Source organism: Anser cygnoides, chromosome 18, assembly GCF_040182565.1.
Source record: "Anser cygnoides isolate HZ-2024a breed goose chromosome 18, Taihu_goose_T2T_genome, whole genome shotgun sequence".
Taxonomy (NCBI): Eukaryota; Metazoa; Chordata; class Aves; order Anseriformes; family Anatidae; genus Anser; species Anser cygnoides.
The window spans coordinates 3,240,577-3,265,122 of record NC_089890.1 but is presented as its reverse complement, the minus strand read 5'-3'; the positions used below and the strand labels follow the sequence as shown (position 1 = coordinate 3,265,122).

At 45.4% G+C, this 24,546-nt stretch overlaps 1 protein-coding gene across 10 annotated transcripts in view; it reads left to right on the top strand.

Annotated features, from left to right (window-relative positions):
- Positions 1–24,546, top strand: part of AUTS2 (activator of transcription and developmental regulator AUTS2) — a 761,169-nt gene that overhangs the window by 231,116 nt on the left and 505,507 nt on the right. The window contains exon 1 of one of the 10 annotated variants that reach the window (XM_048068144.2): positions 9,876–10,146. The exons of the other annotated variants lie outside the window; for them this stretch is intronic. Within the exon in view, the coding sequence (XP_047924101.1) occupies positions 10,099–10,146 (48 nt within the window). The 5' untranslated portion in view covers positions 9,876–10,098. Of the gene's footprint in view, positions 1–9,875; positions 10,147–24,546 lie in introns of those variants that run through there. 10 annotated transcript variants of the gene reach the window in all.

Genomic DNA, 24,546 nt, shown 5'->3' with positions numbered 1-24,546 from the left:
TTCAAGTAAATACATTATGTATATGGCTTACAGATTGCTTAGGCTGTCTGCATCAATAATTAAAATGAAGGAGGGGACTGTTCTGCAGAGTTTCCCCCTTCCCTTCCCTCATCCCTTTTACATGCCTATTTTTATCTTTCCTCTCCTAGGATAAGAAAGATAAACCTGTAGGAAGGGAGAGTCTGTCAAAGGCAGAGCTGAGCGTTTTTCCAGCAGGGATGGGAGCTCGTGGCACATCACTGCAGTGCCAGCTCTCAGCATCAGCCCGACCTTTGCCGTTTCCTTTGCAGACGCTTTGATTCAGACTTGTCAAGAGCTGCCAGCCTGTTCTCTCGGCTGTTAAAACAAGCACACCTTTTCTACTGAGACAGGACAAAAAGCGTCACTCTTGAGTCTTGTGGAGAACATTATGCACTGTTGGTTAGCTGCCCAAAGTAGAGGAAAGAGGTTTGGTTTGATTTGGCATTACTGTGGTGGGCAGAACATCACCTGGATTGGACAGGGCAAGCTTTTAGGGGGTTTCATTATTGGATATATTTTTTTATGGCACTGTTACATCAAGAGCTTCAGTACAAGTTACTATTTGAATGCGAAGTATACATCAAGAATAAATGATGTTTTATACCACCATCCTCATCTGTCTCGGAAAAGTGTACAGCCTGTCAGAGCTGGCATTTTAAAATCCGCGGTGCCATCCAGGTGCAGTCTTTTAGTGTGACTTCGCGAAGTGGCCTTTTTAGCATGCTGCGTATATGGAATTTAAGTAGGAAGCTGTGTTTGGTTAATTGCAGACTGTCTCTTTTCTGTCTCTGAAATCTCCACATGCAGTCACTAGCTTCTCTCCCACACGGATAGCCAGGCCGTGCCGCACGTGGTGCAGCCTGTCAGGGCACGGCGAGCTCTGTGCAGCAGGGCTGTGCAGTCGGCCTCGAGCGCTCTCAGCAGTTCCCGTTACTCAGTGTCGCTGGTAGAGCCGGTCCTTTCCACACTGACATTACCTCCTGAGAACTAGCGAGTGTTACTTGCCTGCATTTACTCCCCAGCTTGGTTTAAACCTTACGGCACGACCAAAGACACCGAACCTCCAAGGAGGCGTTGGGCGGCTGGGTGTCCCTGCTCAGCTCAGCCCGTGTGCGCGGCGCTGCTGCTCTGGGTGGAGCTGGGCTAGTGGCTGCTGCGGGAGGTGCGAGGTGCGGTGCTTGCTGTCACTGCAGGCTGCTGAAGCTTTTACCGTGCAGACTCACGTTGTAGCTGGGAGCATCAGCAGCAGGGCAACTTCCAAACGCAAACACTGTGTGCTATTACAGGGTAAGATCAGTTTCCTTTTTGTAACTAGAGATGGAAAATCACCCGGTTTGCTGTGCTTGGTGGGAAAGAGGGTTCAGTGCTGCATGCACCCGTACCCGGTCCCTTCAGTGTGCTGGGAAGCCAGGTGAAGGTGTTACAGAGGCAGAACGAAAGCGAGCTGAAGCTTGTCCAACATTCTCTCCTTCCACATCTGGCCGAAGAACAAGGATGCAGTTGAGTGTCAGTAGCCTATGTAATCTCTGACTGCTTTTTGAGACGGCTCATTAGGGTGCCTTCTTGGCTGGAAACTTTGTAATTGGCCTGAGATCACCAAGTCACAGGCTGTGAAAGAGCCATTAAATAATAACTATCTTATCTCATTACTGACCGGGACCACGCTCTGCCCAGCAGCCTGGCGAGGAGCTGCTGGCACACGGCGCTGCTGGCTGCTGTTCGGGGTAGCTCATGGTGCGTGATGCTGGGTGCTGTGCTGCACTGCCTGCACTGCTCTGATCCCGTTTTCAGCTTGTTTTAGGGCTTTTCCTGGTCTACTCTGCCTGAATAACTATAGTTTTGATGTAGAATTATGCAAGGAGATCTGATACCATTCAGAGCTTCCTATGTTTATGTTGCAGATAAGGAACTAAGTACCCTTGCTGGCACTGCTGTATCTGTTTTGCTCTCCCATTTCATACAGAGGGACAGTTTTGTGTGTTTCATACCTATAAAGACAGCTGTTGGGTGCTCTATGGGAAATGCCCAGAACTCTAAGAAAGAGTTAGCCATTAACTTCTGCAAATATACCTGAACTTACAGTGGATGCTGTAAAAGCAATCTGACCACTGCCATGCACTGATGTAGCTGCTTATTTATAATAATTGCCCAGTGTGAGTGTAAGAAATTCCACAAGCCTCTCCCAGAGGCACTGGTGCTGCAGCTTCTTAATGCACAAAGTTATTTGTGTTTTGAACACCCCCATTGTCATATTTCTTAGCTCATCTCAATTGTTTAAAAAAAGGTAAGAAGCTTTTAGGCAGGTATTCATAAACACTGAGAAAGTGTAAAGCTGTATTTGTTACTTTAAACTCGCTGAGATCCAGAGCGATTTTAGCAGCATTGCAGTGACTCTGCATAAGGCAAGGACTGCTCCGCTCTCCATGTACAGTGCCTAGCACTGCTCTGAACGTAAACTGAACATAAACTCTGGCTGCTGATGCAATACAGATGTTAATCAGAATTTACAGTAGTTGAACTGAGCTTGGAATTTAGCCAAAGGGACTGAAATGGAGCGTTAATCAAATGCCACAATTACTGAGCCACACTTCCTGCATTAAAATAAACTAATGAAGAAGATGCATTGCACACCTAACATCTCGGTGTAAAGTAAGCCCTGCCTTGAGAATGAGATAACTGTAGTCATTAGCCTTTACCTTTCACTATTTGAGTAAGGGAAAGGGTTATATAGATGTTAGCCTGCTCTCGGAAAGATGATTAAAAAAAAAAAAGCTGGCTCTTTTTAATAAACTAGTGTAATTGCAGATCTGTTTAAGTAGAGGCATATGATACGTATGTTTGTGACAATTTTCCAGAGGGATGGTTTGGCTAGTGCTAAATAACCGGGCTCATTTTCCCATAATGCAAATGTTATTCACAAACTATTACCATAATTGATGCACCAAGCCACTGTAGAGTAAATAATGTGTTGTGTGTGGGAAGCAAGCTAGAAGTCGATGAATATTAAGGAACAAAATCTCATTTTTTTTAAGGAAAGCTTCACAGGAATTAAAATTACTTTGAAAATCAAAGGGGGAATGCAAGTTCAAATCGACTGGTCGGTTTAAGCCGTGCCTACATGCACAAGCACGCGTACGTAGGGGCTGCAGAGCGCAGCCCGGCTCAGCTGGGGTGTTTTCTGCTCGGTGAGCACGGAGCATCCACAGAGCCCACCAAAGCAGCGTGGTGCCTGGGGACCTGCAGGTAACATCCGCTGCCCGGGGAGCTTCCCAGAGAGGGGCATTATGAGCAGGCTAGATCTGCCGGCAGTCCGAGAAATGGGTGTCTGCAGGGTGTTTGCCGTTGCATGGAAGGGTTGTACTTTTCCAGCCGTTACTGCCCCTGAATATACTGCTCCCTCAGTTCTGTTCCACGTGTAAATGCAGAGACATACGTACAACTGGATATAAGGCGTTGCGGAGGTGTGTTCCAGTCGGATGAAACAGTGGAGCATCACAAAAAGCACCGCTTTCTGTATTTGAGAGCTGTGTTGTTTCAGACACTTCTGAGCTTTGGTGTGTGCTCAGAACAGACTTTTCTCCAGGTAATAAAAACCTGGTCAAATACAGCTGTAGCTCTAGAAACCAGAAAGCCAGGGAATAGAATGCAAAGGCATTGTGTAGGACTACAAAAGCATCATTTGATCTGTTAATTTCCTAAGCCGTTTTGTTCTAGATGCCAATTACTGTTATTTTTTAAATTGCAGATTATAGCGCTGTGCCTTCTTTTTCCGAGAGATTAAAAAGACATTTTATGCAACCTTTGCCTCCCTTTGCTGAGGATGCTCACACGTGACTTCCTGGCACTGGAACATATATATCATATAACGTCAGTAGCTTTCCTTATTGTAACTTGATAGAACTCAACGTGGCAGAAGCAACATATTGTGAGCCATCATGAGCCCAGCTCTTGTGCACCAGGCTTATGGGCTGTCCTTCCTCTGTCTCAGTCTGTCTCCTGCATACTGTAAACCTCTCGCAAATGTCTGTTGCTTGTCCATGGACTTTTCCGAGCTGTCTTTGAGCCTTTCAGGCTTATGTGGCTGTGCCTGCTAGCCCTAATTTCACCTATAGAGCTGAGCACATGCCCGAGCAAGGTTATCGCTCCCCGTAACTTGTTACAAATTGGCATTTCACTGGAGAAGCTGTAGTAGTTCAAACTGCTTTTCTCACGTTAACCTATACTCTAATTTCTCTTGGAATCAGGCAGCCTTAGTTATTAGGCTTAATTCTAGTCCCAGGGAAAAGCAGCTCTTCTCATGCTGTAGGTCTTGCAGCAGACAGAGAAAACATTATTTGTACCTCCTGGCCATTGCAAAGAATGTTTCTGCACAGCAGGGCTCTGCCTGGAGGGCCGCAGGGGTGGCATTGGTCTCCTGGAGCACTTCGTCCCACATCTGTCTGAAACAGCACCGCGAACTTGTGTACAGCGAGCCTGGGATGCGGCCTGTCCTGTGCCTGCTCCAAGCGGATACTGGACACAGCTCGCTGACACTGCCAGCGTGCACCAGCTTCGAACCAGTGTCCTAGAGAGCTTCTTAAAACCTGCACAGAAGTACGAATTGCCAGCCGCGTGTTTGCGATGAGGCGTTGGGCAGCACTCGAGATGAAAGAGCAGATGGTGTTGAAGGGAGAGCCAGGGTCATAAGGTACAAGATGGGATTGTGACCATGTTAATAACAAGACAGCAAATCCCACAGTGCTTTCTATTAGCCTGAAAGATGATAGTTCCCTGTGGGCCTTCACATGAATCAGAAACGTCCGATAACGGGGGTCCCAGGAGGCTGCGGACGCCTCGTTAGTTCCACGTGTTGGTTCTGCAGCGTATCCACTGACTTGTCTCTGGGGGTGTTTTCCATGCTTCCTGTGCCCTGGGCAGCCTCCAAGGTGCATAAAGGCATTTGAAGACAAAGCTGGCGTAATTCTGGGTTACTTCTAGCACAGAAGCAGTGGGATGGAGCACGGGAAGTTTGCATGAAACTGTTATTTGCAAGGTCAAAGCAGGGGAAGTGCAGGGCATGCTGGAAGGCAGGCAAGCAAAGCTCCAGCACTTGTGCTTCGTTTAAAGTAATCCATATTACTCTGCGGTTCTCTGAACTTGGGTAAAACTTTCTCTCCCAGTCAGCCTGCAGATCCCACAGGCTTTGCTCTCAGCTTCAGATAATCTTCCAGGGATCACTGCTTTGGCTGGTACGTTAGGAGCCATTGTGAACCGTGAAAAACACCTCAGAATCCAGAAAATTGTTACACACTGTCTTTTTCTTTTCACAGGCTGATTATAAAAATTGCTGTAAACGTTTTCTGGAGATGGGATCTTCCTATTTATCTGAACTTTGTGCTTGTTGTTTGTCCTTCCCCCCCGATATCCCACGCTTCGCTCTGGTTGGGAAGTGTGAAAGCTGTTATGGTAATAAGCAGCGAGATGATTTTCTGCTCTCATAGTGCCAAGGAGATAGGAATGGATGTAATTCATCTTGGATGTAGTCCCTGCCGCAAATGCCTCTTCTCCCTTTAGCCTCCCGGCACACGTCTGTGTACACACCGAGGTTCATTCTCCCTGGGACGAGGGTCGGTGCTCCTCAGCTTGCTCTCGGATCAGCACAGCTTGGCTCTGCAGAGTGCCCTTGCAAGCGGGTGGATCTGGGTGTTTGTTTTGTGGCACATACAAGGTGAAATCGTGCCCGGTTTGCTCCTTCCCTCCCTCCCACGTAGCACCACTCACGTCAGCCTGACTTGAGAGGAGGAGTGTAGCGTGCTTTGGGGTGGCTTAAAAATCAGATCTGCACTGCTCACGGTCTGGTTTGTGCCTGCGTTCGCCTGTGATGAGCTTTGTCACGGGGATAACTGAAATGAACAGGGATCGATATCTACATTATACATTAGGATGTATTAAAAGGCTTAGAAGCAATGGTCTGTTAAAAAGGAGGCTATTGCAATTCCTTTATACACTGGCTCACATTTGAAATGCTATGTTAGAGTGTGACAAAACCTGCTCAATAGATCAAAAGATGTTTATTTTGGGACAAGTGTGAATATTCTTTTAAAATATGGCTCCTTTTGGGGGAGGAATAGCAAATGAAGTCTAGATTTTGGCTGTACACACTTAGAGTCTGAATAGTAAATAATTTCATGTTATTGATGGGTGTTTGAAAGGGAAAACAGCGATTTGGAGGTTAACACTGCAGCGTGTTTGGAGATGAATTCCTAACCAAGGTATTGTTTATCTGGCAACAGTTCCCATAACAAGTGAAGATGAATTGCCAAACAGAAGCGAAGCTGTCGTGCGATGCGCTGCATAGACAATAACTCTATAAAATATGAAACTCAAATACATTTCAGACAAAACGCTGACACTAGGTTTTGAAATAAACGGGGCTGTGTTTTGCCCATCTGCAAAGTCAAATGCTGTCTTGAAAACCGCGCTGTCGCGTACTTTGTGCACACATGCAAACCCTAATGGCTGTTAGGTGTTAGAAGAAATAGCCAGGTTTTGCCGGCGCTGTTTGTGGCTGCTAATGCTGGCCGATTCAACAAGGAGACAAAAAGGAGCGGCCCTGTGCCGTGACCTGCCCAGCTGGGGGCCGTGGCGCTTGGCAATCCCGCGTCTCCGCTCCCCGCGCTGCACTTGTCCTTTGATTACAAAAGGACGGCTCTCGGGGGATGTCATTGTGCATTTTCCTGAGATAAAATAATAGCTCTGTGTTTTGTGACCCTGGAACTTTAGGTCCTGCCAGATGCTAATGAACCAGTGGAAAACATCCAGGGCCTGGTAATTGCTTTGAGCCCCAGCTGTTTGTGCTTGGTACGCCATGTCAGAGCTCGCTGCTCTGGCGGCTGCGCCCTGTGATGTTGCCCCAAGGTCCCCTTGGGGCCTCGCGGGTCAGCGCAGCGAGCAAACTCCCCGTAATTGGGTACAAGAGAGTTGCAGAGTGCTGCGTGGACACGGGTAGTTTGAGGATGAGCCCTGCTCTTCTGACAGCACCCCTGTGGTTCCCGTTGGGCACCGCAGAGGCAGCGGGCAGCCCGGCCCGCTGCAAGCACTGGAGAGGCAGCAGAGCCCCTTGCAGAGGCACAGCTGGGATGAAATGGAGCCTCGTGCGCTGACCTGACCTCGTCCAGACGGACAGCTGGATTGTCCCATCTGATCTGTGGGTTGTGGTTCTGGGTATTCATTTGCTGCTTCAAAAAAGGGCTTTCTAGTTTCAGAAATAGAAGGTACCGATGAAAATCAGTGTTGTGATTTGATTTTGACGTGCGTTCCCTGCAGGAACCTTCCCAGCCACTGACTTCCTTGCAAGAGGTGATTTCTGGTGTTTCCACAGACCTAAAAAGTCTGGACCATTTTACCACCCTTTTCCCAGAGCTTGCTTCTCCCACAGAAATGCAGAGTTCACAGATTCACAGATTTCTCTAGGTTGGAAGAGACCTCAAGATCATCGAGTCCAACCTCCGACCTAACACTAAGTACTCCACTAAACCATATCCCTAAGCTCTACATCTAAACGTCTTTTAAAGACCTCCAGGGATGGTGACTCCACCACCTCCCTGGGCAGCCTGTTCCAATGCTTAATAACCCTTTCGGTAAAGAAGTACTTCCTAACATCCAACCTAAAACTCCCCTGTCGCAACTTTAGCCCATTCCCCCTCGTCCTGTCACTAGGCACGTGGGAGAATAGACCAACCCCCACCTCTCTACAGCCTCCTTTCAGGTAACTGTAGAGAGCGATGAGGTCGCCCCTGAGCCTCCTCTTCTCCAGGCTGAACAAGCCCAGCTCCCTCAGCCGCTCCTCGTAAGACTTGTTCTCCAGACCCCTCACCAGCTTGGTCGCCCTTCTCTGGACTCGCTCGAGCACGTCCATGTCCTTCCTGTAGCGAGGGGCCCAAAACTGAACACAGTACTCGAGGTGCGGCCTCACCAGAGCCGAGTACAGGGGCACAATCACTTCCCTCGACCTGTTGGCCACACTGCTTCTTATACAGGCCAGGATGCCGTTGGCCTTCTTGGCCACCTGAGCACACTGCTGGCTCATATTCAGCCGACTATCCACCAATACTCCCAGGTCCTTCTCGGCCAGGCAGCTTTCCAGCCACTCATCTCCCAAAGTTAAAGGGACAGTGGGAACACTTTTTGTTGGCACCAGTGGAAAGCCTTTTCTGACGGCTGTGGGTGGCAGGGGCTTGCTTGGCTGAGGTGGGCTGGGGGGGACCTGCTCACCCCGCTGCCTGGCTGGGCAGGGATCCGTCTGTGTGAATCTCGGTGTGAGAGAAGTTCCAAAACCCTCTGGTGGCAAGTGAATTAGCAGCCAGCCCCTCACGTACAGCTTCCGTGTGGTGCGATGTCAGTATTGGTAACACTTCTAGGTGAGTAATATTGATAACGTAGGTTTCAGGGTTTCTCGTTCAGCATATATCCTCGTGTGCAGATAGCAGGAGGCAGTAAGTCAGTGGTACGAGTACTTACTCTATCTCAGTCGATGTAAAGATACCGTAGACCCGGAAAAGGCACAGGGAGTGATGAAAAGGATCTGTGGAGACAGGCATAGCTTCCCTGCAAGGAGAAATGTAATAGTCTTGGGGGGGGGTTCTGATCCCAGAAAGGTGTGATATAAGGAAGGCAAGAAAAACATGCAAGATCAGAACCGATCTGAAGACAAAGAGTGAACGATTCACTTATTTGCAAGAGCAAATACTGCAAGGCTCCCGCTTAATAACTGGCCAGCTGGTTAGAAACAGCAGAATGAGGCAACTTTCTCCTGCTGCACGTTGTGAAATTCTGAACCTCGTTTCCACCCTCTGCAGGATCTTTTGGAAACATAAAGAGGTTCAGCTATGTGTGTGACAAATTCGGATCCGTCTGTTATTAGATGAGATACTGTGGGCACGTCTTTGGACTTGAGATTTCTTAACATTGTTTGCTTATGAACCTCAAAGTGTTTGGACGTAAGATGCGGGGCCAGATAGCTCTGCTGCAGCACAGCACTTTCTGTATACAGTAGAAGTACAGCAGACTGATTATATTTGTCCTGTACTTTGCAACTTGATATTCACTGCTCTGTGGCTTGCTTGGAGCTGGGAGATTTGCAGCGAGCTGCAACCAAATCAATGTGTCTCGTTACACTGGAGACAGGGAATCGGGCAGTGTGTTTCTGATCAGGCAAAAAAAAATCTGATAGGGGCCTTCCCAGCATTTTTTAAGCATTAGTTTCATGTCGATAGCTCTTTCTTTAAGAAAAGAGTCTTTACAGGTATTATTTTAAAACATGAACCTGACAGCATCAAGGCTAAGCAACTGTGGGCATGTGGAGGGGGGCTGAGAAAGGGGGGAGCCGAGGAGTCCGCCTCTGGTTCCCTGCTCCGGTTACACGGCGGCATTACCGCAGCTGCGGAATCGGGAAGGAGATATTTGCTTTATGCTTAAGAGGCTTTATTGTTTTCTAAACTATATTTAGTTCTGTAATCTTGCCCGAGGTGGGGGAGGGCAGCATGGGACAGCCTCCGAAGCATCGCCACCCCGCTCGGTGGGCGAGCGAGGGGTTAACGCGGCGGTGCCGGATCGGGCAGGCTCATTGTCAGAATAATGTTTAGCCAGGTGTTAATCCGTGTCTGGAGGGAAGTGCTGGAATTCATTATTCATCCCACTGGGGGAGGTCACGGTCCTGGGAGGCTGCCAGCGCCGGAGCCAGCCTCCTGGCTTTACTGACATGTGCCATTTGTGATGAAGGCAGCTGAAGTCCATTTGAGGAATCCTGCTGTCAGGCAGCCAAGCCGACGGCGAGCGGAGCGCAGGCGTTGGGCGAGCGCTGGTGCAGCGAGCGAGAGCGCAGCGCCGGGAGGGCAGAGGGGGACAGCCGGCACCGAGGGGAGCGTTGCGTTCCTCCCTGCCCTTCTCTTCTTCCTCCCACCTGCGCTCCCCTTGAACACCGTGCCCCCCTTGGAGAATTGGAAGCGGTGCCGGCGAGTTGCTTTTCCAGCAGCAGGATAGGCTTGGGTTGCGCTTTTTTTGTTTGTTATTTTATAAACGAGGGCAGGAGGTGAGACGATGATCAAGTCCAGTTGGTTCTACGTCAAGTTCAAGTATGCGGAGAAGGTAAGTGGGCACGTTTCCTCCTGCAGCCTCCCCGAGGGGCTGCCCTCAGCCCCCTTCCCTTGACAGGCGGCTCCGGCCCCAGCACGGAGAGAGCTGCTGAGAAGTTTCACCGGTGAATTTGTTTTCCGGGGGCTCGATAGATAACGCCGTGCTGAAAGGCAGTGCAGCGCAGGGTACGGCTCGAGCTGTGACAGCCACCACTTCAGCGTGGCACGAGTGGGGAGAGAAGAAAAGCTCACGTCTAATTCCTGTGGCACTGTGTCAGTATTTAAAAAACTAAAATAAAAAGGCAGCTGTGGAGATGTTTGCTTTTCTCGTGTGTGGAGCTTGAAAGGGAGAAATATTTCTTGTTCTCTAGAGCTGGTTGTGAGATGTGACCTGCTTCTGCAGGGAAGTCAGGTTTTTTCTTTTATTCTCTTTCAGTAACAAAGTAAATATTTAATTGTCCATGATATTACTGGGGGAAAAAAAAAAGGAAGTTTTATTGATCAAAAAAGTAATGAAATGTATTCTAAGACTGTTTGCTGCACGGTTTGCCGTGGAACTTGCTGCATTTCCTATTGCACAGGCAGGGCAGGGTGCTCTCTGTTGGGTGTTCCCTTTCACGCTCAGCCTCTGCTTCCTCCTGCCTGTCCCTGGGCACCCAGGTGCCTGGGGGAAGCGAGGGAGGGCAGGGGGAGAGGACGGACCCAGATTTCCCTGGGGACCTGCTTGACAGCGATGCCTTTCTGCTGAGCACCTCCCTGGAGGGTTTCCTGCCCCGGGTTAAAGACTGATCTTATTGCCAGTGGGAGCCAGGCAGAATATTTGGAGGTGGCTTTGCTGTGCTCTCTTTACTCCGGTGAAATGGGGAAGAGAACAAGACAAATTCTGGGGGAAAATACTAGGAAACCTCACTGTTCGCCAGCCATCCTCAAGCAGGCAGCAACTTGCTTTCTTAAAATGGGGAAAAAAAACATGTATGTGCTATTAGTCTGAAATTTTTTATTCTGGAAAACAGTCCCACATTGATTTATCTGTTGTGTTTGTGCCTCAAGTTATACTGCATACAGTGGATGCATATATATTCCCTTTAACTAGAAGCATATATATTTCATTTAACGAGATTGTCCCATCATTTATCCCAGGCTGCAAATAGCGCACTTAGCAAAGTCACAGCTTTAACTGTTTTGTTTTCATTTGCTTTGAGTAGTCTTACAAAGGCAATTTGACTGCAAAATCTGCTTTATTAGGCAGTTATATGTTATCTCCTTCATGTTTCTCTGCAATAATTCTACATTATTTAAAGTCGTGTCATACTTATAAACATCTATATCAAAACAGGTTGAATCTATGTGTCTAGTTTATGAAACTCTTCCTGGAAATAAAAACCCAATGAAGTCAGTAGTTATCTGTCAGTGGTTGAGGTTGGCTATTTAAAATGTTGGAGGACTTTTTATTTTTATTTTTATTGTTTTAGCTTTACATTTTGTGATTCGATTTTTTTTCCTTTTTTTTTTTTTTGTTTTCGCTACCCCACGCAGTTCAACCAGAAAGCCTTCGAGTCACTGAACCGAGCAGATAACGTTGCTGCTTTTCTGTCACCGGGTAATTTTGTGTGTGTTACATAACCTGTCATACCCGTTTTGTCAGAGACTGATAATTTGAGATCTACAACCTGGGAAATTTGAACATGGATGACATCCAGGAAACCCATCTGATCTGTATTCTTCGTGCTACCTGTGCCTGGCAGGGCTTCCTTCTGATTCACCAGGGAAGTTGCCAAGTCTGCTCATCTGTTTGGGGAGGGGAAAAATACAAACCAAAAATGTAATGCACATACACAGGAAGACAAAAACTGAAGTGCATACCTGTCCTTTTATTGAATTTCATATGTGGTAAGAGACCAAGAGTCCTTTGTGTGTACACAAGGGTTTGCTAATGGAAGGACTCGAGGAATTTGTCTTAGCTGTGAGGCAAAGACGTATCCCTCACTAAACACGGGGTCTTGTGAACACGTTCTTGTTACGGTTTATGCTTGGCTTATTCTGCATTAGCTTCAAGTCTTGTCTTATGTGTAAAGTCATGCTGGTGTGACGTAGGTGGGAACAGCTGCCACCTCTGTTAAACCAGTGCAGTTCTCTGGCTGGACAGCATGGGCACACGCTCCATGAACCAAGTGCCTCAGTCAGCGTAACCACAAATAAATAAAAAAATTAGGCCAAATCTTTTTGCAACTCTTCTGTGTTGTCAACATTTTAGAAATTGGTTTTACGTAAACTGAAATAAAGTACCTTTGAAATTAAGTATCGCACCAGCTCTTTTCAGCAGCTTGACTGAATGGGATTTAAAGTCTCACTAGAAGAGAGAGAATTCAGTTTCTCATTTTAAGTTGACATAAGTGTGGGCTGCTGCTGAAATGAGTGCTCCCACTCCCAGCTACGTGTTGTCAGCATTAGTGGTTGTGCAGCCACACGGTGACGTGCATCCAAGAACTGATCCAACTGAGTGAATGGGTTTTATTCCTTTTGGGGGCTGGTTTTGTTCCCAGTCAGATCGGCGCGATGTACCTGGAAATGCACAGTTGAGAGTAGGTAGGAAAAAGGTGATGTGTCTTTTGGCAGCAGCCTGCAGAAATTAATTTAATTTGTTTGCTCACTGAGCTGTTCAAGGTAGGTCATTTTAGGTCATAGAAGGGTTAGGTCTGGCCTCACCGCAGTGCAATATCTCAGTTAAATCAGACCTAGAACTGCTTTTCCTACGTGTACCACCATAGTGACATTACACCACTCCTTCTTAATTCTCCTGTAAATAAGTTCATTGACATTTTTGTTAGCTGGCTGGCTGAGCTGAAGTTGACAACCTTGCCTCTAGCCATTTCAGATAATTTTAATTTTTTTGCCTTTGATTTCCTTTGAAAGATCTTACTGTCTAAAAATCCCTGTGTGATAAAGCATATATATTTAGATACATGACAGAACTAACTTTGCAGACAGCTTATATATTGTAAAATATTCCTTCGCATATAGATTGTCAACCCGTTTCACTCTCTTGGCATAGCTACACTGTACTGCTGTGAACTGTTCTCGTGTGTGTGAGAGCTGCTCATCCCACCTGGGTTATCTGCAGCCTCTGCAGAAGGATGGACCTGAACCAAAGCTTGGTGGCATAACTCGCTTGAGTTTCAAGGAGATCCAGACCTCATGGGTCTTCTGGGAGCTTCCAAACTCATGACTGGCTAAGGTATTTCAAGGTACTGGGTAGATGTCAACTCTTGTTGCCTATTTGCTTGTACAGTGGCTGTTTTCTATTGGCAGGAAATTCTACTGTTCTGGTCCCTGTTGTGTTCCCCCAAAGCTGTCCTTCCATAGGCTGCAGGTTCCTGTACCTGGAAGGAATGAGTGCCCATGGCTGTGCCTTGTTGGTGATGCCCCAAATAAACAGAAACCTGAGGACATACAGTTGAACGATCCCTTCCGATATAGGAAAAAAAAATCAGTGGCCCTGCAATTGCTGTTGCAACAGAACATCTTAGGCTGTGTTTTTACAGTCACCTCCTGTCCTACAGATATGTTGGACCTGGAAAAAGAACAAATAGATGTTGGATAAACTGATGTACTTGGGCATGTTATTTTGCTTGAGTCAGCCAAGCAGTTATTCTATGTTGTGGTAGACAAGCACTATAAAACCAGTGCACAGCGGCGTATTTTTTATTGTGACTGAAATAATCGGATATTAAAACTAAAGAAGAGGCAAGCAACTTCATCTTGAGTGTATTATCAAGTTAATTGCAAACATTGTATTACGTAAACTTTGAGGAACCATCCTGGAAAAAATACAAAGTTTTTGTTTACTCTATCAAAGAATTAATAAAAGGTCATTTGAACACAAGCCATTTTTTACATAATACCCATATTGAGTCTGTGTGCATTTACACCGTAATTAAAATTCAGCAGCTTCATATGAATAGTAATGCGGACACTAGGAAATCAGTTTGATCTGAGAAAAAAAAAAAAAAGGCAAGCTCTTGGAAATGTATGAAATGCTACGAAGTGTGGGAGAAGTGTAAAGAGGCAGCGCGAGTGGGCAGTCCAATTCCGTGTGCTTGCATCTGAAGGAGCTTATTGGTGGTGTTGGGGAACTTGAAAGGTTTTGCTTTGTCCTTGAAAAGCCCTTTCCCCCCATTTGGGCTTCATTTGGTAGATATTGCTGAACTGAAGCTTAATTTTCCTGTTCCCAGCAGTGCCCAGGGGAGAGAAGTGCTATATTCCTGGCTGGAAAATGAGATTAAAACACCCTGTATCTAGATACAGGTTGCATTCCTTCCTTCCTCTAACATAAGACTCGTACTACTGTGAAAGGCAGTTTACAGTTTTGACAGCTAAAATAAAAAGCCTTAAGGACCAGCAACCACTTTGAATGTTCGAAGGGCTTCATTTCCAGCAGAAAGATTTCAATTACAGTCATTTTCCTCGAGTAAGTACAAAGAGGTAAATGGAACCCCTGTTTCAAATGTTAAACTCACAGATGACATTATTACTGGTTATACTTGGAAAGTAAAGGATGAAGCCAGTCTAAATCAAAGCCCTGATTCCAAATTACTTTTTAAGAGTATGATGAGGTCTGCACCCAGTAATTCAGCAGCATGGTAGTGAGCAGTACGTAGCACAGCAAATGTGACTTTCATTAGATTGTGTGGCTCTTCCGGGGGGATCGAGGCAGGAAGCATCTTTCTCAACAAGCACTAAGAGTTGCATCTTGAAAGGGCTGCTGTGCAGCTGTAGATGCATGTGGTGGCTGTATTTTTAGAGAATTTAGTTTTTATTTTCTTTTCTGACTTTGCTCTGGTACTTGTCTTGTCTTTTATGAGAGCAGTTTGACAAAGACTTGGTTGTTTACCTCCTGTGCGGCACAACCTTTCCCCTGCAGTGTTTTTCATCTTGGGACCATTTTGTCCCTTTGCTATTGTGGGGAACAAATTTCCAGAAGTCCATGTGTTGTTTTTTTTACTCCCACTTTTGAAACATATAAAATGTTTGTCTAACATAGTGCTCAAAATACAGGATGCTAAATCATTCTGGTTACCTGAGCTTAGGGAAACGTGCTTTCACGGGAATGATGAACTCTCCCAGAAGTCTGTACCCAGGGCTTGAACGAAAGTTGAAGATAGCTGCTTTGGTTGGGGACTTTGGGATCGGACCAGAGGAAGGGCAGGGAGCTAGCCAGCCTCCTCCCTGCTCCTGGAGTGACTCCATTTTCCAGGGAAGCTGGTCCTCTTAGCTTTCAAAACCATCTTAGCTAGTGTCTGGGAGGTGGGAACCCACCTGCTTTTTCTCCAGAAATGATTGCTAGAGCTAATTGTGCTATTATTTATTTATTGATACCACTTTTTCTCACTGCTCTGTAGGTGTATTTCTGCAGGTGTGAAATCAGGAGTTACTCCTTAAACTGATGGAGATGATCAGCAAAGGGTTGTCTTTCCAAATTGCTTTGCATGTGAAACTTAGTTCAGTCTTTTTATCTATTTTAACTGCTGTTTTGTTTTTTTTTCCCTTTCCTGCCTATGAATATTATGTTTTGTTTTTTTTTTCCTAAGTCATTTTGCGACTGTGACTACCAGTGTTTTAGGGAAAACAGTGAGATTTGTCTTCTGTGCTTGCATACAGATACTGGACCTATTCAAAAAAATTTGAGAAGATAGATGCACTAATTTACGTGTAATATGGATTATGACAAATATGCCTTTGTACTTCTGTAGCCTGTGCTTCCTTTGACTCAGCTGCTTACACCTGCCTGGTTTGCTGGGTGACCCCGTGTTTGCTGTTGTAGCACTATCTCAGAGAATTGTCTTGCTTTGTGTTTTGGCTTTTGCTTATCGCATTATAATTTTATCTGGCATTTCGGTGAGCACGGAGGTGTCAAAGGACGACATGTGTTGGCTGACAGTGGCTGCAGCCTGCATGGCTGCTGCGCTTTGCTTGAGACTGGCAAGTAAACCCGAGCAGCATTTTTCCCTTCACCTGGTTTTTATTTTCTTTCCAGATACTGTGGCTGCGAAGGCTGGGTTTGGCAGGCACGCCAGCAGAAAACACAGGCTTGTGTCTTGGTGGCTTTGGGAGCGCAGTGACAAGGAGGCAGGGCTGGTGCAAGAAATGCCAGCCCCGCGCTGCTCAGCCCTGCGTGTGCTCGTGCCAGAAGCTGCCCCTTGGTTTTCTCCTGCTGCTGGGGCTGCAGAGCTGGAGGAGTTCAGCCCAGTGTCCTGCATGGAGCAGCCTCCTGCGGCATCTGCTGTGTGGTGTGCAGGTTGCCCTGGCTCCCTCTCCTTATTTCTGCTCCACATTGCTAAATTAAAAGTGGCAATGGGTCACAGAATTGGCAAGCCGGTGCAGGCTGCAAGCCGCTTAATCTCTGCATATGTTATATTCTCCACCTGGTCCTCGCTGTCATAAAGTTAACTCAGATTTCTAAGCATTTGGAGAGCAGTGCTGAGTATTGCTGGGCTAAGTGTTGTTTACTTATTTATTTTAAGTGGACGGTTCTCTGGTTCTGCCAGTGCTTGGTAGCTGGACAGTTCTTGAGAGAGCTTTTGTTTGTTTTTAGGTAGAGGCATTTTAAGTAGGGTGTTAAACCCTTCTAACAGTTGCAATTCACTCTTTGCTCTAAGTGCTTCTCACTAACCCATAGCACTTTGAAGCGAAGGCTCAGAGGCACGGGTGTAGCTGTAGGTTGATTTGCCTCTGACAGCAGCATGGTAGACATTTAAAGGAATTTTTTTTTCGCCTTGTATCCAGGGCAGTTGTTGCATCCTGCATATCAGAACAACTCAAGGGCTGCTCTGCCTGGGCAGATGCCAGGAGCCCCACGGGACTTGCAGCAGCCAGGCGTGGCAGAGTCATTAGGAAGTCCGAGTGCCACCAGTTTTCCCCTTGATATTTCTCACAAAGGGAGTCACTGGAGCAGAAGCTGTATAAGCATCTTGGTGTCACGTTAGGATCCTCCCACCTATAAGTGGAAATATGGTGGGTTTTCTTCCAGCTGGAGCCAGCTTCTGGACAGCTTTGTCTTTGATATGGTTTGGGATCTAGACCTCAAACTATTTCATCTCCAGTCCTATTTATATGGTCGCGAGACTAAGAGTTGCGCACACTGATGGGAATAGTCAGTGACAGGTAAAATAGCAAGGAAAAAAAAAGTTACATTCTTCTGATGTAAATTTTTAATCAAATGTATTTTCTTCTGTTAAGCAACTTTTACAGCCCACTGCACAAAACATACAACCAAAAAACTTTGCACAATGAGCTGCATGTAATAAGCTAGCGATGCATCCATTACACATTTTTAAGTGTGTGTAACGCATTTAAATTCATTTTTGCTTGCATGGTGGTGTAGCCTTCAAAAGGTAATTGGAATTTACACAGACTTGCTCTCGTGCTTACTCGGGTTTTCTTCAGATTGCAGTGCTTTGGAGAGCTTCATTAGAAATGGTCTCTTTTGTAACAGGAAGGAAATATAATTTTAAATACATTAGAAAGCAGAAAACCGTGTATCAACACTTCTAAAATGATTGTACAGTGCTTGGTACAGCAGAGGTTCTGCAGCACAGCTGTATTGATTGAAGAGTTGGTAGATGATAGGCTAGGTTGTAATAACAGTAGTAATTGTATTAAATAACACTTTTCAATCCAAATAATTAGAGGCAGGTTTTGTAGCAGCTGTGTGGATGTAGCTGTATCAGCTTCACGGTGACCAGACTCAGCAGTGTCATCGCTCTTTGTGTCCCCTCTATGTGACGTCTCCTGCCTGGAGGCCCTCTGTTGAAACCCAGGTATTGTCCCTGCATGTATGCTGCAGTGCTGCCAGCTGCCCTTCATGTGTTTTATTTTTTCAAGATCTTTTGCCATGATTTCAGTAGCCTTTTCCAAATTTTCCAAGGTGCCTCTTACAGGACCTGCAGCTCCCATTTGTCCTCTGCCCGTGTGCCCCTGGGCTGGACCTTGCCGACCACCTTGTCGATGTGATGAAACTGCAGGTAATTGTAGCAGTGCCCTCAGCATCGAAGACATCTGAGAAAGTGATACTCTGTGGTTTCCATGGTCTTTGGCCAAACAGGGTGCGAGGAGCTGGCAGCCGCACGGCGTAGCTCGTGCTTCAGGAGGAGGGAGGTGGGCAAGAGCTCTCTGCACCTTACTGCCGTGCCCCGTGAGGTCTAATCCAAGGTGAACGGTGCCACCAGGTGACAAAAGGTCTCTGCCAGTTACCTCCTCTTGGGCAATACGCCTTGGTCCAGCCTTCTGTCTGGGAGGGGATTGCTTTGTGGCTGGTAAAGAAACAGATCCTCCGGCGTGGCGTGAGCACGCACAGAGGCAGAGGAATTCTGAGCGTCTGTTTGGGACGCAGCCTTTGACTTGTAAGCCTGTGCTACTCCTAATGCTGCAATCAGCAACATGGAGGTGCTTGATGGATTAGTATTCAGGACACAGGAGAGGATAGAGTCTGGCTGGGGGGATATCACACACAATCTGCTCATCTAGAGTGATTTGCTGTTTTGAAGCTAGATTCACCAATTCTGTAGATGGGAAGGAAAAAAAAATCTAAGGATTTACTCTGATTTTTTTTTCCTGGACTCCATTTGCCTGAGGACTAGTTCTGTCCTTTAATTATTTAAGATCTGGGTTTTGTTTACAGTTTGTAATAAAACTGATAAAAGATTAATAAGGTGCTTGTGAATCATTTTAAGTAAATTAAAGCTTTGAAAGACTTACAACTGCAAATATTTGAAAATTGTGAAGTAGCAGAATAAGAACAGACCAGATCAGATAATCAAGTTATTGGATTTGTTTGGGAGAAAAAATAATCTTGTTTGCAATTGGATGGGAGAGGAGTATTGCCTGCCCTGTTAAATATTTATGTGTACTTTTAGCAAATTCGAAGATACTGGTTGTATGAAACAGCACTGGCTTTGTTAAAATGTTGTTTTATTATGGGGCAGTAGCTGCACGAATTGAGCGCAAGTCAGAGGAGGAATTCAGAGTGAAAGTATCCGCAGTGAAGTTCACCATGGTGGTAAGCCTGTGCCCCAGTAGGTATGTCTGTGCTATTTTTAAGGACTGTGTTGGTTGTTCCTCAAAATAGTCCGTAAATAAAATGGTCTCTGAGCTGATTTCTACACAAGAGTGAGATCTTGGGGTTATAATGGATTTTTCCATCAAAACATAGGCACAGTGCTTAGTAGCAGTAAAAAATACTTAACAACGAAAATATTAGGAAAGGAACTAAGAACAGAACAGATAACGTTGTTCTGACAAAACAGAAATCCCTGATGTGCTTGCATCGTGGACAAAATGTGCAGCTCTCATCCTGCCTTTCGCAAAGATCTGCAGACATCATAAATGCTTGGAGAAGAGCCTCAAGGCTGTTCAGAGGTGTCAGATGGCCTCCAGGTGAACTAGATGAGCTACAGCCCTTCAGCTGGGTAAATAGGTGACTGTAAAGGAGATGTAACAGAGGTCTGCAGAATCAAATGGGGCATAGGGAGGATGGGGATTGTTTATTGCCTCCGGACAGAACAACTTGGGGTTGTCAAAGGAAGACAAGAGCCAGGCTGAAGAAGATCAGAAATAGGTGGTTCTTCATGAAGGTCTTGACCAGTGCAACTGATTGTTGAAGGACACTGTGGGTGCTTCAAGTTTATGACTCTTCAGGGAGAGTGGATAAATTGATGGGGAAATAAATTAACCGATTGTCACTGGTTGTCTGGAGATGGAAGCAAGGGGGAAAGCTATACATATACAAAAATAGAGAGAGACGGGAGTATTATATATACTTAGCCTATTTTTGTTCTCTTTCTTGGACATCCATTTATGGCCACCCTTGGAAAGGGGATGCTGTGCAAGCGGAGCCTTTGATCTGGCCCAACACAAACGTTCCTCTGCTGATGATGCTGGGGCAGCTCATTCCGAAATACCCTGTCTTATATAATGAGTATTAGATAAAAATAGTGTTTTTCAACACCCACTGAACTTAGCAGCTATGGCTTTGACTGTGAATGTTACTTTAAAACCAAGGCATATCATGTAGTGATCACAGCCTAGTATTAATAGCTGGATTCCTTATTTTCTGTTCTCCTCCCATAAAACAGGTGTGAATGCACGCGTGTCATCAGGGTTATTATCTATGCAGTATTTTGGGGGGAACAACAATGCATTTATTTGGAGCTTTTGGACAAAATATAGTGCCAAAAAGAGGCAAGCAGCAGGGTCCTAAGAAAAGTTCCAAGATGAGTGAATTATTGCATTAGAGAGCTCTTTAGCACCCCAATGAAAAATCAGTACAAGCTGTTAAGCCTAAATTATGTTTATATTTGAATGAGGTGAAAAGGAACTCTTCAGTAGTCTAGGGCAGATGAGGAGTCTAATTAGATGGAGTCATTTTATTCCTTTGGGAAGGAGCTGTGAAAACTAACACGATAACAGAGCAGGTTCAAAGGTCTGCGTGTAGATCCTAATCTGCTTAAAAGACGGGGTAGGATTTCACTGACTGTATCACAAACTCGGGTTCAGTAACCAACTTGTTCCTTTCGTGAACATCCAAATATAAACTGTGAAAGGCGATGGAGGAAATTAAAGGGAGTGAATGTGCAAATGCCATATATCACTCTATTATAATGACAGAAATATGCTAAAAGCTGTGTAGCTGGTCTTTTTTCTACCCTTTTCACTTGGCATCATTGCATTGCTTTGATAGCAGCTCTAACGTACCTTGTTAAGGCTACTCTTTGAGGCAGATACCTAATCTGTAGGTCTCAGCAACATTTTGAAATGTCTCCTTTTGCCTTTCCCTATAATTGGTTTTTCCATCTTGCTTTGCACTTTTGCAAATTAATTATCACCAGCTTGAGCTTGCGCACGGGGTAGGGTCACCCTCCGTGTCGGAAGAGGGCACTGCATCCCCATTGTTGGGGAGCAATGAGAGGAGCACATGTGGGTTCCATTATTTTGTAGCTTTATACAAGCAGTATTTGTAGCTTCCAGTGTTCTACATGATGCAGATGTTAGAGATGAATAGATAGTGTTTCTATTTCCTTGTTTAGTCTTCTGTAATTTTTCAGTGTTGCGATCAATCTTTGTCCGGCATTCTTGAAACCTCACTTGCATTTAGTGTATTCTCTCTGATTGTCAATGATCCCCTTCAAAATCTAGGATTTGTTCCATCTGGTCCCAGGAACTTGGCAGCTTGCGTGGCTAGCAATAGCTGATTTTTCCATGAGTGCTAGTACAGAGAAGTTGATTCATGGCTAAAAAGATTAAAATCCCTACATCAGAAAATCTGGAAAAATATAACAATTGCAACTCTGCCAAGGAAGTGCTTCTTGTTGGATTAAAAATCATATGACAAGTTGAAAGAGAGAGATTTGGAAGTGTAATTCAATGCTGTTGTCAATCCAGGAGAGTTAAAGCTGAAATTGTGTTAGAATATATTAGCAGCAGTGCCTGGACGGAGAAAATCAACTGTCTCTCAAAGACAATTCTGTGCTCGTTTCCATTCTGCCTCAGTTTGTTATGACTTGGTTTGGATTTCCTAATTTTGATGTCACTGAGGTTGAGCAACTGATGCATGCTGGAAAGGTCTTCTCTTATGTGTCCATGGGGGTCCCTTCTGAAATAGACTGTGTTCTGCAGCACCGAGGATACGGAGGGAGGGATACTGAAATAGAAAGGGGTCAAGCTAGCAAATTTGAAGAGAGAGGCTTCCATATGGTACGTTGGAGGTGTTACGTATGCCTCTCACTCTGAGGAATCATCATCTCTTTTTGTCAGGGATTGACAGTAATGAGGTGCAATGCTGTGGTTCTCAGTGATAAGGTCTCTGGGTGGTGGGTGAAGGGAACCGCATTTACCTTGCTGGGCACGGCCCTGATGGTAGTTATGAGTGCTTTGGATGTGCTGTTAGAGTTTGTTCCTGGGGGTTGTGTGAAGTCTTTGTAGTACGGGCAGCATCTTGCATCAGAGTGGCACAGCCCACCCCTTGCTGCTGACTCCCCTGCTCCTGCTCGTTGGCTGGAGCACTGCCGTTGTGCTCAGCTGAGTACCAACTGTTTCTTTTCTCTTCCATGTAAAAAGGGGGAAATTAAAGAGAAACCTAAATCATCTGTCCTCTTGGCTGGAGGTACAGGTTGAAATTTTGTTGTTTAGTCTAGGAAGACAGACTTGTTCAGTGCTTTGATATCACAGTATCTGTGGCATAATAGAGAAATTGGAGCACAAAATCCCATTTCTCTCTCAGCATGGGCGATTTATTATAAACAGGGATGTGCGGGGCCTTCTGCTGTCACTGGAGGGAGGTTGTTGGAAGATACACTACTTCTGTGGCCTCAGTAATATCACCTCTGAGAACAGGAGAAGCTATGGCTGGCTAATAAATGGCAGGGGGGTTGGAACTAGGTGATCTTTAAGGTCCTTTCTATGATTCTATGAGAAATCTGAAAATTATGAGAAGCACTACAAGTGTCCTGGCATGGCACACCATAGATTTCCTATTGCTTTCTTGATCTTGTAAGTTCGCACAGAATCAGGACATGGGTTAGTATCAAAGCTTAGTCTTTTCAAAGTCAATTTTTTGTTAAAATTCCATCTCTCCTGGCTATCAGCAGTGGATTGATTACATGGATAGCTTAGAAGATCAGGACAAAGATTTAAAATCAATTAGTTGTCGACATCTAATGGTGCCGACAGTCTTGGGAGGTGCGAAGTAGCAGCTTGGGCCTGTTGCCACAGGTTATCAGGGTGGCCCGTGGCTGGTGGTGCAGCAGAAAGGGGAGCATACAGCGAGGGCGATTGTAAAACCTGTTGGATTAAAAGGTGAGGTAAGGTTTCCCTTTCTGTTCTTGGCAACTACGAATTGTATCCTTTTCCCTCGTACCCCACGCATGTACACACAATGTCTGAATTGGGGCTCTCATCACCTTAGGGCCCACATGTACGGGAGGGGAGAAGTGGGCCTGTTCCCAGGCCTGAATGGCTTGTGAAGGTTCCTGGTTTTCTCTAATTTCATTTAAATACCTGTAATTAGGTGAAATCTTGAGTCTCCATGGCACAGTTCTATCTATGTAAAAGGAACATTATCTGTTTCTTTGAGAAGTGTGCAGGGTTTGAACATCAGAGACTCTGGGCTGCTGGGCTCCTGTCGGAGGGGAGGATGGGCTCACCTGGCTGGCGCAGGCAGAAAATGTCTGTGGAAATATTCTGAGTAATCCTTTTTCTTGAGAACAAGCAAGCACCTATGGGTTCTCCTTGATCATCAGTGACCGTAGTCAAAACATCGGAAAGATTTGTGTGTGAGTGTGCATGCATGTTTCTAGCCCTGTGATACCCTCTGAGTTTAAACGCTACCAAATACAGGTACGTTATCGATTGTGCCTTTATGATTTTGGTACAGTCTAATATTTTTCAACTTTGTAAGCAATTCTCTGAGGTTTATAAAAGAAAATGGCAATAGCCTTTAATTTCCTTCTGTAATCCTGACTCACATGATCGACTCAATGAAAGTCAGCGTGTCTGGCTGGAGATGTGCTGATAGGAGCTGTATTGCTCTGGTTAATCAGCATTGCTAAGTCTGGAAGACAAGATACCAGCCTGTGAATTTCATGGAGACGTTTTCTGAAATCCATTTCCATTTTGTGATAAAGGGGGAAATGTGTAATTCGATAGATCTTCATTAGATTGGATTATGGCTTAGCTAAAATAGAAATTGTGGAGCAACTTAACCGGTGTGTTTGGTTACAGACAGTGCCTTCTTGTAGCTTCACGAGATAGATGAACAAGTTAAGTACCTGTATTGTCAATGAGAAACAGATTCCCTATGTGATACTGAATATTACACCAGGCATGTAGTTTCTTCATTTAATGCCTGACTCCAGATCTAGAAAGGGGTAATTCTGTACAGCTCCACTGGCTTCACTGCAGAAATGCTGCTTAAGGATTGTTTAATATGATTTATTACTTAGACATAAAAAAATGAACCCAAGTCTTTTTCACCACCTATATCTTTTTGTGAGTCTGCCCAAGACCTCGTTATCATTTTATCAGTTCATATGTCATGATTGCATGCAATCATGACGTGTGATCCCAGTGTAACATACTCTCATGATATAAATGGTGGCAATCGGACAGTTGCAGATCAATGGCATTGTCTAAGGATGAATTTGTAAGAGAAGAATAATAATATCTTAACCTGAAAGACCTCAGTGTGTCAAGCAATGAATCCATTTTCAAAATGAAATAAATATCCCATTTTGTGTGTAGGAATGCCAGTCTCGGAGACTGAGCAACTTGCCCAAAGAAATGTGGTGAGCCAGATGCAAGGGCGAGGTTCTGACAGTTTTTAGGCAGGGAGGGTTTGCCTGTCGTTTCAGAGGGGTCAGGG